The following is a 17,535-nucleotide window of genomic DNA, read 5'->3' as shown; positions in this document are numbered from 1 at the left end:
TATATGCTAACTAATTTGGATGTAAATTTAAAAAAATAAAAAATAAAATAAAATAAAAAACTGTGTGAGTTTCAGTGTGTAGAGCCAGTAAGTGCCCTTTGCTAAACCAAAAGAAACAACTACTCATCTTAAAAATGATCAAAGCTTAGTGCGGAATATAATAATGTCTTTTAATCACTAAAGAGAGTTTTGATCAGGTTCAAACTCTTTAAGAACTGAGTTAACATAAAGTAACTGAAATGCCCAAATGATATTCATACTTACTCATTACCCCAGTCCAGGCGCACGGTGATATGCCGCTTAACCTCCCGCACCTGATCCTGAGTGAGGTGACCAGACAGTAGCTGCCTTCGAAGGTCAATAAGTTCATTCATCACATGGCGTAGCTTGTAGAAAAGATCTACTTTGTGTTTCTGAAAGGGCATTTTTGGTTTTGGGTGACATGAAAAAGGGATAGGGAAAAAGAATGAAAAAGAAAGAGAAATAGTTAAACTATGAAGTGTTCATTTCTCTGAATCTCTAAAAAAGGCAATGTAAAGAGGAGCATATTTAAGAATCTTAAAACAAAGTACTTAGTTCCTACTGTCTAAACATCTCTATATAGATAACATCTAACAAGTAATACAATTCCTCTGGATCATGCAAAATACCATTTATCTCTACTCCATTTTGGACAATTCATTTTCCAGTAAATCAGAGTTACTAAACTTAATCAGAACACAAAGTTAGACTCATAGGAGTCTACAGCTGATTTCCCTGTCAGAAGTTACTATGTATGTAACATCTCTGGTTTCTCTACGAGGGATACTCAAGTTGGGGAAGGGAAGAGAGAATCACTTGCCCTACTTTGAAGGAACTAAGGTTCCAATAAAAAGCCACAATCTCTGGAGTAATATTCACTCCAGGTTTCCAGGCCTCATCTAGTTTTAATTAGCTTTTGTAAACAATATGCATCCCTAGTGTCAAAGATATGAACTCTTTTCAGTTTAATAAAAAATGTCACCTTTGTAAGAGTTAAATGGAAACACCTTAATGAATTTAATTATGGACATGATAGGGCTTTTAACAGATAAAAAGTGTAAATGCCATGACAGTAGATACTTGATGAAAAAGATTTACTTAAGAACATAGATTTAAAAACTAAAGTCTTATTTGCTCACAAGTGCAATCCTGGTTTGGAAATTTTTAGGTTTCTCTTTCGGTTATAGAGAAGCATGATTCTATATGATAATTAAAACTCTTGGAATGTAACTTTTCTATAAAGAATGCTTTTTAAAGTCAGATCAACCTGTACCATAGGGTTAGTAAAGCCTCTATCTAGAATTTCCTCTAAAAAGACACTTGCCAAAATAAGCTTGATTAAAGTTAACTATAAATAAAATTAATAATAAAGTAAATGACAAACCAGCAGAATCAGCTAATATTCATGGCAATGATCTTATGATTAAAATGTTCAAGACCTCATGCTACTTAGAATTCATCTAATGGAGCATTAGACTTTTAAAATCCATCTCACAGAGAAACTATTTTTTTTTTATGTTTATTTATTTTTGAGAGAGGGACTGAGTGCAAGCAGGGGAGGGGCAGTGAGAGAGGGAGACACAGAATCTGAAGCAGGCTCCAGGCTCTGAGCTGTCAGCACAGAGCTCAATGTGGGGGTTTAACTCATGAACCACGAGATCATGACCTGAGCTGAAGTCAGACGCTTAACTGACTGAGCCACTCAGGCGCCCCTCACAGGCAAAGTATTTTTAAATAGAAGACCTCAGGAATCATGCACTCTAACTACATCATTGCTAACAGCATGAGATCCTTTTTCACTCAATGTTTATACAAAGAAAAGTTAAGTACCTTGATGGTACACAATGCTGGCAGAATGAACTTAAAAATCCTTGTCAGTTCATATAAAAAGGCCTAAGAAAATTATATCATTTAGAATATTGAGATCTTAAGGTAAGCAACAAAGGCAATGTGGTGTCTCCTTCCAGCATATTCATTTATTTTTGATAAAATAGGGCCACCAAAGTTTAAAATAGAAAATTAGATTATTTTCCCATCAAACCATACCCAATAATCCACTGCATACATACACACAAGCATTTATTCAATCACTTGATTACAAATGCTTATGAAGCACCTGATGAATGCTATCACTATGTTGTGATCAAAAGTCCCCACCCTACTCTTAAAAACTGAGAATAAACTGAGGGTTGATGGGGGGTGGGAGGGAGGGGAAAGTGGGTGATGGGCACTGAGGAGGGCACCTGTTGTGATGAGCACTGGGTATTGTATGGTAACCAATTTGACAATAAATTTCATATAAAAAAAAAGTCCCTACTCTCGTGGCTTCATTCTAGAGAGCAGAGACAGGCTGCAGACAAATAAATAATGGTAGTGATAAGTTCTAAAAATAAAATTATAGCAGAATAGAAATAGTGGGTGGCAAAGGGTGGGTTGGCTGGGGAGTGGGGGAAGGTAATACTTCAGGTAGGGTGGGCTTCTTTGGGAGCTGAACTTTAACTAGAAACCTGAATGAAACAAGGTGACAGCATGTGGGAAAACTGAGGAAGCTCAAATTTAAAACAAATTGAAAACAAAACTGGGGAAGTTTTAGAGGCATAAAAAACAGCAAGAACAAATGCCTTGATGTGGAAGTGGACTTGGCATGTTCAGAGAGAACAGAGAGGTCAGTGTACCTTCAGCAAAGTGAACAAGGGGGAGAGTGGTGATGATGCAGTCAGAGAAGTACCAGAGACCAGATCAGGCAGGGCTTTGGTAAGCCATGTTAAAGGGTTTGGCTTTTATTCCAAGCAAGATGGAATGCCACTGAAGATAGGGAGAATGATGTGATAGGATTAAGGCTTGAAAGCATCACTCTGAGTGCTGCTGAGAATAAACCACGAAAAGGCAAAAAGGAAGGCAGGGGTTCCAGTCAGCAGGCTATTTATTACAACAATCCACAGGATTACAGTTGACTAGACAAAGGTAAGAAGCATAATGTAAAACTTTTAGGGCCTGGGGTTTTGACATGTTTTGTAGGTTAAAGCTGTCAGGATCTGTGGATATATCAGATGTGGGATATGAGTGGAGTCAAGGATTTCTCTTTTTCTTGGCCTGGGAAGCATGACTGGAGGAGGGAAACAATGTTCAATTTTAACATGCTAGGTTTGACATTGAATTCCAGTATTTAGAGGTCATCTAGAGGAGTATCTAGCACAGGAAACAAAGAAGGAGAAAGGAGTGAGATGAGAGGAAAAGCAGGAGTGTACTGAATACAGGGTTTTAATGAGGACTTTGTCAAATGCACTGACTGAGAAGTTAAATAAAATACAGACTGAGAGTTAAGCACTGCATTTGGGTTTGTGGTGGCCATCACTGATACCTATAAGGGCAATTTTGATGAAATTGTTGGAGTGAATTCAAGAGTAATGGGAGAGAAGAAAAATGGGAACAGAACACAGACAACTCTTGTAGAATTTTCAGTAATTGGAAGCAGAGAAATAAGATAGTAGAATAATGCTGTGCAATCAGGGGAGGGTTTTTTTTTCAATGAAACAAAATTTCAGGATACTCATATGCTGAAGGGAATGATATAGTAAAAAGAAAAAAATTTGATGATGCAGATATTAAGTCTTTGAGTAGCCAAGAAGAGATGGGTCCCCAAGAAGGGAAGCTCTGCTTAGGCTAGATATTCCATATATTGTCACAGAGGAAAAGCATAGAATACGGATAATGACAAAGGCATTTGGGAGATTTGGTGACAGGAAAACGAAATTTTTCCTCCAGGTGCTTTATTCTCAAGGAAAAAAAGAAGCAAGGTCATCAGCCGAGAGTGACTAGAGTGGGAGGGAGTGTTAGAGATTTCAGAATAGGGAAGAAGTTGTAAAAGTTCCATAGAGAGTGGTAACACAACCTCGACAAGAGTTAGAGAGTTCAACTGTCAGATGATTTTGAGTTTTGTGAACACTAATTAAAAGTGTGGTTGTGTGTGTGTTTTAAGCCAAGGGTAATAATGTATATTGATGCTGAAATACCATGTATGTAAGTATGTATGTATCACATATATGTATGTGTATGCATGTATATCTACGCACACACATATACACACATACACACAGTGTTTATGCAACACATACATGCACACATACACATACAGTATCAATGCAAAAATATACTAATATACTCCTTTAAGGCATTAAACAGTCATTTATTAAGAGTTTCTAACAGACCGTACTGTCCAAAGATGACTACAATACTCCCATCCCAAATACTATTCTGCAAAAATGTGACCTTCACACGCGTCCAGTATGAGATAGAGTCTGTTTCTTCACACCTTTGAATCTAGGAAGGCCCTGAGACTGCTCTGATCAACTGAACACAACAGCAGGAAGCTAAAGCTAGTTCTAGAAGCTGTCCTTAACTTGTCCAGCAGCTTCAGCTTCCTGTCTCTTGGAATATATGCTCCTTCTGGAAGGTTCCCTCTTAGAATCCAGCTGTCATGCTGTTAAAAGCCCAAGCTGCATGGAACGGCCACAAGGAGACACTCCATTAAGCAGTCCCACTGTGTGAGTGAGCCAACTTAGTTGCTATCCCTAGCCCAGGAGAACTTTCAGGAGATTACAGCCCCTACCAAAATCTGACTGCAACATGAGAAACCCTCTGTGAAAACCACCCAACTGAGCTCACTCTATCCAGAGAAGAATGAAATATAATAAACAGTTGTTTTAAGCCACTAAGACTTGGAGTCGTTTGTTATGCAGATAATTGGAAAAACTGTACAGTATTTTCTCCCACTACAAAATCAGTTGTTTCTAATTATATGAAGCCAGGAATGCTAACTCTGCACTAAGAATGAAACGGGTCACATCATCAGAAAGCAGAACTATGATTACAATCAATGTGATGCTAATTTCTTTCTCCAGGCCAACCCAATGAGCTCTGTGACCAGAGCTCCTAGCACTAGAGGCTGCTCCACTAGCACTGCTCTGACACCACACTGCACTCTTGGGTTTGCTGGCAGTAAACACACACCATTCAAAGTGAGCAATCTTGAGTGACTGGCCACAGAGTACAAAATTTACCTAGGAACACTTGACACCACAGGACAGTTGAATGTCTCACTTTGGCTGAACGATGCTTTTCTACTGAGACTCCTGCTCTTCAGTAGATTAAAATAACAGTACAATTAGGTTGGTGGTAAGTTTTACCTTTCCTGCATAATCATCCCTAGTTCCTGTCAAGGCTAAAATAAATGCAGGAGAATTTTTTTTAAAGGGCGGGGCGAGTTAAGATGGCAGAGTAGTATGGAGACCCTGAGCTTGTCTTGCCCCTGAAATGCAGCTATATTAGCATAAAACCATTTTGAACACCTAGGAAATCGATCTGAGGATTAACGCAACAATCTGCATAATTTGAGCCAGAGAACTTGGCAGATACATAGTGCAGAGAGGTAAACTGAAGGAGAGAAAAGCCACGGAGCCATGGAGGGTAGGGAACCTTTTTTGTGGAGAGGACAAAGAGAAAGGGAGAGAGTGCAGCATGTTGGAACACACAAGAAAAGCACTACCCCCAAAAGAAGCTGGAGAGAAAGAGTGAAAACACAGGGGACTAGACGAGAAATCTGTTCCCCAAAACCATTGAGAAAGAGAAAGGAGAGGGTTTTAACATCACCAGGATTCTATAAACAGTGGAGCAAAGAATCTAAAGGTCCAGAGTTCAGTGCCTGGTGGTATTCTGGTGAGGAAGTAGAGGAAACTCCCATGATTAGGCAGTGTGGTCTGAGGGGTCTGTGTACCACACAGGGAGAAGCAGTTCCCCAGCTTGGAGTGCATTTGGTAGAGGCCATATGGTTTCTCCACAGGCAAAAGTCCTGGCAGACCATGGAGAGCTGCCACATTTACCGATATTGGAACAAAGACCCCAGAGTACAGCAAAACTTGGTGCCAGTTGTGTGTTCTGATTTACCATAAACTCTAAGCCTCTGCTGCTGCACAACATTTTCAGGGACAAGCCAGGACTTGCCATTGCTTAGCAAAACTCTCCTCCAGAGAATCAGAACGGGTCCAAAGCCACAGGGGTCTCTGAAGTGCTGTGTTTTGAAACACAGCCCCATCTCAGATAAAACTCTAGAGTGAAGTAACACCTGGCAGGCAGACAGCTTGGATACAGGGTAAAGGTGGGGAGCAGACGGAAGCCTGAGATAAAGGAGGGGTGCTTGATAGTGTGTCTGGGAGGGCACAAAATTTCCAAGCCAGAGACTAGAGAGCTGGGTGAAGCCACTTTTACCTCATGGATAGACCACAGTGAGCTAAGAAGCACCACCAAGTGGCAAACAGAGCCACTACACCAAGCTCCATGCTCCTGTGCCCTCCAGACACATCCCCCAGAAGACCAGCACAAATCCCTTCCACCTGCTTAGTCTACGGACTAAAGTGTGCTCCAAAGTATAAGTTCTAAGGGAACAGGATGCAGCTTCATTTGGATTTCATCCTGTTTGCTTGTTCATTTTCTTTGCTTCTGTTTATACTTACATTGTTTTTTCTTTCTTCTCCCTTTCTTGGACACAGAAACAACAAAATTTTTTTTTAATTTCTTAAAATTTTTGTTGGGAAGACGGCGGCGTAGGAGGACACTGGGCTCACCGCGTCCTGTGGATCACTTAGATTCCACCCACACCTGCCTAAATAACCCAGAAAACCACCAGGAGACTAGCAGAATGGATTTTCTGGAGCCAAGCGTAGACAAGAGGCCCATGGAAGAGGGTAGGAAGGGCGGAGAGGCGATGCGCACTACACGGACTGGCGGGAGGGAGCCAGGGCAGAGGGGAAGCCCCCGGCAAAGCAGAGCCCCAGAGTCTGGCTTGCAAAAGCGGAGGGGCCAGAAGGAGTGTGTTCGGACAGCAAGCGGGACTTAACATCTGGAAGGTTATAAGTTAACAGCTCTGCTCGGAGAGCGGGAGGGCTGGAGGAGAACGGGAGGGAGAGTTGTTGAGCCCCGGACGACAGAGCTCAGCATGGCTGGGAACAAAGGCGCTCGCCAACGCCATCTCCCTCACCCATCCCCCAGCCAAAATCCCAAAGGGAACCAGTTCCCATCACAGAACTTGTTTGCACCGCGCAAACACCCAACGCTGTGCTTCTGTGGAGCCACCCCTCCGGCAGGTCTGACTCAATCCCAGTGCCACAGGGCCCCTCCTGAAGCAGATCTCTGAAGGAAGAGCGAGCTGAGCCTGCCCCTCCCAACCCTGTGCACCTTGCCGATCCACCCCAGCTAATACGCCAGATCCCCAGCACCACAAGCCAGGCAGTGTGCAAGTAGCCCAGATGGGGCACGCCACCCCACAGTGAATCCCGCCCCTAGGAGAGGGGAAGAGAAGGTGCACACCAGTCTGACTGTAGACCCAGGGTGGGCTGGGGGCAGACATCAGGTCTGACTGCGGCCCCGCCCACCAATGCAAGTTATTCAAGACAGCACAGAGGAAGTGCCCTGCAGATCTGCACCACTCCAGGGACTATCCAAAATGACGAAACGGAAGAATTCCCCTCAAAAAACCCTCCAGGCAATAATGACAGCTAACGAATTGATCAAAAACGATTTAAACAATATAACAGAAAGTGAATTTAGAATAATAGTCATAAAATTAATCGCTGGGCTTGAAAACAGTAAAAAGGAGAGCAGAGAATCTATTGCTACAGAGATCAAGGGACTAAGGAACAGCCAGGAGGAGCTAAAAAATGCTATTAATGAGCTACAAAATAAAATGGAGACGACCACAGTTCGGATTGAAGAGGCAGAGGAGAGAATAGGTGAACTAGAAGATAAAATTATGGAAAAAGAAGAAGCTGAGAAAAAGAGAGATAAAAAAATCCAGGAGTATGAGGGGAAAATTAGAGAACTAAGTGATGCACTAAAGAGAAATAATCTACGCATAATTGGTATTCCAGAGGAGGAAGAGAGAGGGAAAGGTGCTGAAGGTGTACTTGAAGAAATAATAGCTGAGGACCTCCCTGATCTAGGGAAGGAAAAAGGCACTGAAATCCAAGAGGCACAGAGAACTCCCTTCAGACGTAACTTGAATCAATCTTCTGCACGACATATCATAGAGAAACTGGCAAAATATGAGGATAAAGAGAAAATTCTGAAAGCAGCTAGGGATAAACGTGCTCTAACATATAAAGGGAGACTGATAAGACTCGTGACGGATCTCTCTACTGAAACTTGGCAGGCCAGAAAGGGATGGCAGGAAATCTTCAATGTGATGAACAGAAAAAAATATGCAGCCGAGAATCCTCTATCCAGCAAATCTGTCATTTAGAATAGAAGGAGAGACAAAGGTCTTCCCAAACAAACAAAAACTGAAGGAATTCATCACCACTAAACCAGCCCTACAAGAAATCCTAAGGGAGATCCTGTGAGACAAAGTACCAGAGACATCGCTACAAGCATGAAACCTACAGACATCACAATGACTCTAAACCCATATTTTTCTATAATAACACTGAATGTAAATGGACTAAATGTGCCAACCAAAAGACATAGAGTATCATAATGGATAAAAAACAAGACCCATCTAATGTTGTCTACAAGAGACTCATTTTAGACCTGAAGACACTTTCAGATTGAAAGTGAGGGGATGGAGAACTATTTATCATGCTACTGGAAGCCAAAAGAAAGCTGGAGTAACCATACTTATATCAGACAAACTAGACTTTAAAGGTTGTAACACGAGATGAAGAAGGGCATTATATAATAATTACAGGGTCTATCCATCAAGAAGAACTAACAATTATAAATGTCTATGCGCCGAATACGGGAGCCCCCAAATATATAAAACAATTACTCACAAACATAAGCAACCTTATTGATAAGAATGTGGTAATTGCAGGGGACTTTAATACCCCACGTACAACAATGGATAGATCATCTAGACACATGGTCAATAAAGAAACAAATAAAGAAACAATGATACATTGGATCATATGGACTTGACAGATATATTTAAAACTCTGCATCCCAAAGCAACAGAAAATACTTTCTTCTCAAGTGCACATGCAACATTCTCCAAGATAGATCACATACTGCATCACAAAACAGCCCTTCATAAGTATACAAGAATTGAGATCATACCATGCATACTTTCAGACCACAATGCGATGAAGCTTGAAATCAACCACAGAAAAAGTCTGGAAAACCTCCAAGCATGAAGGTTAAAGAACACCCTACTAAAGAATGAATGGGTCAACCAGGCAATTAGAGAAGAAATTTAAAAATATATGGAAAGACACGAAAATGAAAATACAACAATCCAAATGCTTTGGGATGCAGCGAAGGCAGTTCTTAAAGGAAAATACATTGCAATCCAGGCCTATCTCAAGAAACAAGAAAAATCCCAAATACAAAATCTAACAGCACACCTAAAGAAAATAGAAGCAGAACAGCAAAGACACCCCAAACCCAGCAGAAGAAGAGAAATAATAAAGGTCAGAGCAGAAATAAACAATATAGAATCTAAAAAAACTGTAGAGCAGATCAATGAAATCAAGAGTTGGATTTTTGAAAAAATAAAAAAAAAACCTGATAAACCTCTAGCCAGGCTTCTCAAAAACAAAAGGGAGACGACCCATATAGATAAAATCAGGAATGAAAATGGAATTATTACAAACAATCCCTCAGAAATACAAGCAATTATCAGGGAATACTATGAAAAAATATATGCCAACAACTGGACAATCTGGAAGAAATGGACAAATTCCTAAACACCCACACTCTTCCAAAACTCAAACAGGAGGAAATAGAAAGCTTGAACAGAACCATAACCAGCGAAGAAATTGAATCAGTTATCAAAAATCTCCCCCAAAATAAGAGTCCAGGACCAGATGGCTTCCCTGGGGAATTCTACCAGACATTTAAAGCAGAGATAATACCTATCCTTCTCAAGCTATTCCAAAAAATATAAAGGGAAGGACAACTTCCAGACTGATTCTAAGAAGCCAGTATTACTTTGATTCCTAAACCAGACAGAGACCCAGTAAAAAAAGAGAACTGCAGGCCAATATCCCTGATGAAAATGGATGCAAAAACTCTCAATAAGATACTAGCAAATCGATTTCAACAGCTTATAAAAAGAATTATTCACCACGATCAAGTGGGATTCATTCCTGGGATGCAGGGTTGGTTCAACATTCGCAAATCAATCAATGTGATACATCACATTAATAAAAGATAAGAACCATATGATCCTGGCAATCGATGCAGAAAAAGCATTTGACAAAATTCAGCATCCTTTCTTAATAAAAACCCTCGAGAAAGTCGGGATAGAAGGAACATACTTAAACATCATAAAAGCCATTTATGAAAAGCCCACAGCTAATATCATCCTTAATGGGGAAAAACTGAGAGCTTTCCGCCTGAGATCAGGAACACGACAGGGATGCCCACTCTCACCACTGTTGTTTAACATAGTGTTGGAAGTGCTAGCATCAGCAATCAGACAACAAAAGGAAATCAAAGGCATCAAAATTGGCAAAGATGAAGTCAATCTTTCTTTCACTTTTTGCAGATGACATGATAATATCCTGATAGACTCCACCAAAAGTCTGCTAGAACTGATACATGAATTCAGCAAAGTTGCAGGATACAAAATCAATGTACAGAAATCAGTTGCATTCTTATACACTAATAATGAAGCAACAGAAAGACAAATAAAGAAACTGATCCCATTCACAATTGCACCAAGAAGCATAAAATACCTAGGAATAAATCTAACCAAGGATGTACAAGATCTGTATGCTGAAAACTATAGAAAGCTTATGAAGGAAATGGAAGAAGATATAAAGCAATGGAAAAACATTCCATGCTCAGGGGTTGGAAGAATAAATATTGTCAAAATGTCAATACTACCCAAAGCTATCTACACATTCAATGCAATCCCAATCAAAATTGCACCAGCATTCTTCTCAAAGCTAGAACAAGCAATCCTAAAATTCATATGGAACCACAAAAGGCCCCGAATAGCCAAAGTAATTTTGAAGAAGAAGACCAAAGCAGGAGGCATCACAATCCCAGACTTTAGCCTCTACTACAAAGCTGTCATCATCAAGACAGCATGGTATTGGCACAAAAACAGACACATAGACCAATGGAATAGAATAGAAACCCCAGAACTAGACCCACAAATGTATGGCCAACTAATCTTTGACAAAGCAGGAAAGAATATCCAATGGAAAAAAGACAGTCTCTTTAACAAAGGGTGCTGGGAGAGCTGGACAGCAACATACAGAAGAATGAAACTAGACCACTTTCTTACACCATTCACAAAAATAAACTCAAAATGGATGAAGGACCTGAATGTGAGACAGGAATCCATCAAAACCCTAGACGAGAAAACAGGAAAAGACCACTCTGACCTCAGCCACAGCAATTTCTTACCTGTCACATCCCCAAAGGCACGGGAATTAAAAGGAAAAATGAACTATTGGGACCTCACGGAGATAAAAGCTTCTGCACAGCAAAGGAAATAATCAACAAAACTAAAAGGTAACTAACACAATGGGAAAAGGTATTTGCAAATGACATATCGGACAAAGGGCTAGTATCCAAAATCTATAAAGAGCTCACCAAACTCCACACCCAAAAAACAAATAATCCAGTGAAGAAATGGGCAGAAAACATGAATAGACACTTCTCTAAAGACGACATCCAGATGGCCAACAGGCACATGAAAAGATGCTCAACATTGCTCCTCATCAGGGAAATACAAATCAAAACCACACTCAGATATCACCTCATGCCAGTCAGAGTGGCCAAAATGAACAAATGAGGAGACTATAGATGCTGGGGAGGATGTGGAGAAACGGAAACTCTCTTGCACTGTTGGTGAGAATGCAAACTGGTGCAGCCACTCTGGAAAACAGTGTGGAGGTTCCTCAAAAAATTAAAAATAGACCTACCCTATGACCTAGCAGTAGCACTGCTAGGAATTTACCCAAGGGATACAGGAGTACTGTTGAATAGGGGCACTTGTACCCCAATGTTTATAGCAGTACTTTCAACAATAGCCAAATTATGGAAAGAGCCTAAATGTCCATCAACTGATGAATGGGTAAAGAAATTGTGGTTTATGTACACAATGGAATACTATGTGGCAATGAGAAAGAATGTAATATTGCAAAAATTTTGTTGCAACATGGATGGAACTGGAGAGTGTTATGCTAAGTGAAATAAGTCATGCAGAGAAAGACAGATACCTTATTTTTTCACTCTTATGTAGGTCCCAAGAAACTTAACAGAAGACTAGAGGGAAGGGGAAGGGGAAAATAAAAAGTTACACAGAGGGAATGAAGCAAACCATAAGACACTCTTAAAAACTGAGAACAAACTGAGGGTTGATGGGGGGTGGGAGAGAGGGGAAAGTCAGTGATGGGCATTGAGGATGGCACCTGTTAGGATGAGCACTGGGTGTTGTATGGAAACCAATTTGACAGTAAATTTCATATATTAAAAAATTAAAAATAAAAAAAAAAGAAAAGAAAAGTAGAAGTGTCAAGGGACGAGCTCTGAAACTTGGATAATGGGGAGGACTAAGTTTTCTGAAAAGAAAATAGCTTTCTTTTCAAGGAGGGGAGAGGATAGGTGATTGGAGAATTTAGTCCAGTTACATTTAGAATGATTATTGAAAGATATGAACTGAGTGCCATTGTGTTGCCTGTAGAGTTGATGTTTCTGGTGATGTTCTTTTTATTTTTATTTTACTTTTATTGAATATTCTTTTTTTTTTTTTTAATTTACATCCGAGTTAGTTAGCATATAGTGCAACAATGATTTCAGGAGTAGATTCCTTAATGCCCCTTACCCATTTAGCCCATCCCCCCCCGCCCACAACCCATACAGTAACCCTGTTTGTTCTCCATATTTAAGAGTCTCTTAGGTTTTGTCCCCCTCCCTGTTTTTATATGATTTTTGCTTCCCTTTCCTTGTGTTCATCTGTTCTGTGTCTTAGCACTCATATGAGTGAAGTCATAATGATATTTGTCTTTCACTGACTGACTAATTTCATTTAGGATAATACCCTCTAGTTCCATCCACATAGTTGCAAATGGCAAAATTTCTTTCTTTTTGATTACCGAGTAATACTCCATTGTATATATTACCACATCTTCTTTATCCATTCATCCACCGATGGACATTTGGGCTCTTTCCATACCTTGGCTATTGATAGCGCTGCTATAAACATGGTGGTACATGTGTCCCTTCAAAACAGTACACCTGAGCCTAAATGTCCATCAACTGATGAATGGGTAAAGAAATTGTGGTTTATATACACAATGGAATACTATGTGGCAGTGAGAAAGAATGAAATACGGCCTTTTGTAGCAACGTGGATGGAACTGGAGAGTGTTATGCTAAGTGAAATAAGTCATACAGAGAAAGACAGATACTATATGTTTTCACTTTTATGTGGATCCTGAGAAACTTAACAGAAGACCATGGGGGAGGGGAAGGAAAAAAAAAAGGTTAGAGAGGGAGGGAGCCAAAACATAAGAGACTCTTAAAAACTGAGAACAAACTGAAGGTTGATGGGGGGTGGGAGGGAGGGGAGGGTGGGTGATGGGTATTGAGGAGGGCACCTATTGGGGATGAGCACTGGGTATTGTATGGAAACCAATTTGACAGTAAATTTCATATTAAAAATAATAATAATAAAAATAAATTTAAAAATTTTTTTCTTAAAAAAAAAAACAGTACACCTGTATCCCTTGGATAAATGCCTAGTAGTGCAATTGCTGGGTCATAGGGTAGTTCTATTTTTAATTTTTTGAGGAACCTCCATACTGTTTTCCAGAGTGACTGCACCAGCTTGCATTCCCAGCAGCAGTGCAAAAGGGATCCTCTCTCTCCTCATCCTTGCCAACATCTATTGTTGCCTGAGTTGTTAATGTTAGCCATTCTGACAGGTGTAAGGTGGTATCTCATTGTGGTTTTCGTTTGTATTTCCCTGATGATGAGTGATGTTGAGCATTTTTTTCATGTGTTGGTTGGCCATCTGGATGTCTTCTCTGAAGAAGGGTCTACTCATGTCTTGTGTCCATTTCTCCACTGGATTATTTATTTTTGGGTGTTGAGTTTGATAAGTTCTTTGTAGATTTTGGATACTAACCCTTTATCTGAAATGTCATCTGCAAATATCTTCTCCCATTCTGTCAGTTGCCTTTTAGTTTTGCTGATTGTTTCCTTCACTGTGCAGAAGCTTTTTATTTTGATGAGGTCCCAGTAGTTCATTTTTGCTTTTGTTTCCCTTGCCTCCAGAGACATGTTGAATAAGAAGTTGCTATGGCCAAGGTCAAAGAGGTTTTTGCCTGCTTTCTCCTCAAGGATTTTGACGGCTTCCTGTCTTACATTGAGGTCTTTCATCCATTTTGAGTTTATTTTTGTGTACGGCGTAAGAAAGTGGGCCAGGTTCATTCTTCTGCATGTCGCTGTCCAGTTTTCCCAGCACCACTTGCTGAAGAGACTGCCTTTATTCCACTTTCCTGCTTTGTCAGAGATGAGTTGGCCATATGTGTGTGGGTCCATTTCTGGGTTCTCTATTCTGTTCCATTGATCTGAGTGTCTGTTCTTGTGCCAACACCATACTGTCTTGATGTTTACACCTTTGTAGTATAGCCTGAAGTCTGGGATTGTGATGCCTCCTGCTTTGGTTTTCTTTTTCAAGATTGCTTTGGCTATTTGGGGTCTTTTCTGGTTCCGTACAAATTTTAGGAATATTTGTTCTAGCTCTGTGAAGAACGCTGGTTTTATTTTGATAGGGATTGCATTGAACATGTAGATTGCTTTGGGTAGTATGGACATTTTAACAATATTTGTTCTTCCTATCCAGGAGCATGGAATCTTTTTCCATTTCTCTGTGTCGTCTTCAATTTCTTTAAAAAGCTTTCTATAGTTTTCAGTGTATAGATTTTTCTCCTCTTTGGTTAGATTTATTCATGGGCATTTTATGTTTTTTTTTGTGCAACTGTAAATGGGATCGATTCCTTGATTTCTCTTTCTGTCGCTTCATTGTTGGTGAATAGGAATGCAACCGATTTCTGTGCATTGATTTTATATCCTGCAACTTTGCTGAATTGATGAATCAATTCTAGCAGTTTTTGGTGGAATCTTTTGGGTTTTCCATATAGAATATCATGTCATCTGCGAAAAGTGAAAGTTTGACCTGCTCCTGGCCAATCTGGATGCCTTTTATTTCTTTGTGTTGTCTTATTACAGAGGCTAAGACTTCCAATACTTAGTTGAATAACAGTGACGAGAGTGGACATCCCTGTCTCAGTCCTGACCTTAGGGGGAAAGCTCTCAGTTTTTCCCCACTGAGGATGATATTAGCGTTGGGTCTTTCATATATGGCTTCTATGATCTTGAGGTATGCTCCTTCTGTCCCTACTTTCTTGATCGCTTTTATCAAGAAAGGATAATGTGTTTTGTCAAATGCTTTCTCTGTATCTACTGAAAGGATCATGTGGTTCTTGTCCTTTCTTTTACTGATGTGATGAATCACATTGATTGTTTTGTGGATATTGAACCAGCCCTGCATCCCAGGTATAAATCCCATGTGGTCGTGGTAAATAATTTTTTTAATGTATTGTTGGATTCGGTTGGCTAATATCTTGTTGAGGATTTTTGCATCCATGTTCATCAGGGAAATTGGTCTACAGTTCTCCTTTTTAGTGGGGTCTCTGTCTGGTTTGGAATCAAGGTAATGCTGGCTTCATAGAATGAGTTTGGAAGTTTTCCTTCCATTTCTATTTTTTGGAACAGCTTCAAGAGAATAGGTGTTAACTCTTCCTTAAATGTTTGGTACAATTTACCTGGAAAGCCATCTGGCCCTGGACTTTTGTTTTTTGGCAGATTTTTGATTACTAATTCAATTTACTTACTGGTTATGGGTCAACCAGTAAAGATAATGAATCAGTAATCAAAAATCTCCCAAAGAAACAAGAGTCCAGAGCTGGATGGCTTTCTAGGGGAATTCTACTAAACACTTAATGGGGAGTTAATACCTACTCTTTTGAAGCTATTCCAAAGAATAGAAATGGAAGGAAAACTTCCAAACTCATTCTATGGGGCCACTATTACCTTAATTCCAAAATCAGACAAAGACCCCACTAAAAAGGAGAATTACAGACCAATTTCCCTGAACAACATGGATGCCAAAATTCCCAACAAGATACTGCCATATCAAATCCAACAATACTATAAAAGAATCATTCACCACATTCAAGTCGATTTCCTCCTGGGCTGCAGAGCTGGCTCAGTATCTGCAAATCAATCAACATGATACATCACATTAACAAAAGAAAGGATTAATAACTGCATGATCTTCTCAATAGATGCATAAAAAACATGTGACAATATACAGCATCATTTCTTGATTAAAAACCCTCAAGAAAATAGGGGTAGAAGGAATATTTCTCAACTTTATAAAGGCCATATATAAAAAGCCTACAACTAATATCATCCTCAATGGGGAAAAACGGAGCTTTCCTCCTAAGGTCAGGAACGTAACATGGATGTCCACTCTCACCACTATTCTTCAACATAGTACTGGAAGTCATAGCCTCAGCAATCAGACAACAAAAAGAAAGAAAAGGCATGCAATTGGCAAAGAAGAAGTCAAACTTTCACTCTTTGCAGATGACATGATGTTCTACATGGAATATCTGAAAGAATCCACCAAAAAACTGCTAGAACTCATGTATGAATTCAGCAAAGTCACAGCATATAAAATCAATGTACAGAAATTGGTTGCACTTCTATACACCAATAATGATGTAGCAGAAAGAGAAATCAAGGAATCGATCCCATTTGCAATTGCACCAAAAACCATAAGATACCTAGGAATAAACCTAACCAAAGAGGTAAAAGATCTATACTGAAAACTACAGAAAGGTTATGAAAGAGATGAAGAAGACTCAAAGAAATGGAAAAAATTCCATGCTCGTGGATTGGAAGAATAAATATTGTTAAAATGTTGATACTACCCAAAGCGATGTACACATTCAATGTAATCCCCATCAAAATAACATCAGCATTCTTCACAGAGCTAGAAAAAACAATCCTAAAATTTGTTTGGAGCCACAAAAGACCCTGAATAGCCAAAGGAATGTTGAAAAAGAAAAGGAAAGCTGGAGGCATCACAATTCCCGACTTCAAGCTGTATTACAAAGCTGTAATCATCAAGACAGTATGATACTGGCACAGAAACATAAATTCATAAATCAATGGAACAAAAACATAAACACATAAATCAATGGAACAAAACAGAGAACCCAGAAACGTACCCACAAATGTATGGTCAACTAATCTCCGACAAAGCAGGAATGAACATCAAATTGAAAAAAAAAAAGTCTCTTCAGCAAATGGTGTTGGGAAAACTGCACAGTGACATGAAGAATGAAACTGGACCACTTTCTTACACCTTACACAAAAATAAATTCAAAATAGATGAAAGACGTAAATGTAAGACAGGAAACCGTCAAAATCCTA

At 39.7% G+C, this 17,535-nt stretch overlaps 1 protein-coding gene across 14 annotated transcripts in view; it reads right to left on the bottom strand.

The window, feature by feature from the left end:
* The window catches only part of DOCK3 (dedicator of cytokinesis 3), a 600,629-nt gene that overhangs the window by 228,631 nt on the left and 354,463 nt on the right, over positions 1–17,535 (bottom strand). For all 14 annotated transcript variants that reach the window (XM_019416991.2, XM_019416982.2, XM_019416983.2 and 11 more), the window contains one exon: positions 265–413. In XM_019416991.2, coding sequence (XP_019272536.1) covers positions 265–413 — 149 coding nt within the window. The remainder of the gene's footprint in view (positions 1–264; positions 414–17,535) is intronic.

This window comes from Panthera pardus, unplaced genomic scaffold (assembly GCF_024362965.1).
Source record: "Panthera pardus isolate Hobbes unplaced genomic scaffold, ASM2436296v1 HiC_scaffold_8, whole genome shotgun sequence".
In the NCBI taxonomy this organism is placed as follows: Eukaryota; Metazoa; Chordata; class Mammalia; order Carnivora; family Felidae; genus Panthera; species Panthera pardus.
The sequence above is the reverse complement of the archived record's forward strand: the minus strand, read 5'-3'. Positions and strand labels throughout refer to the sequence as shown.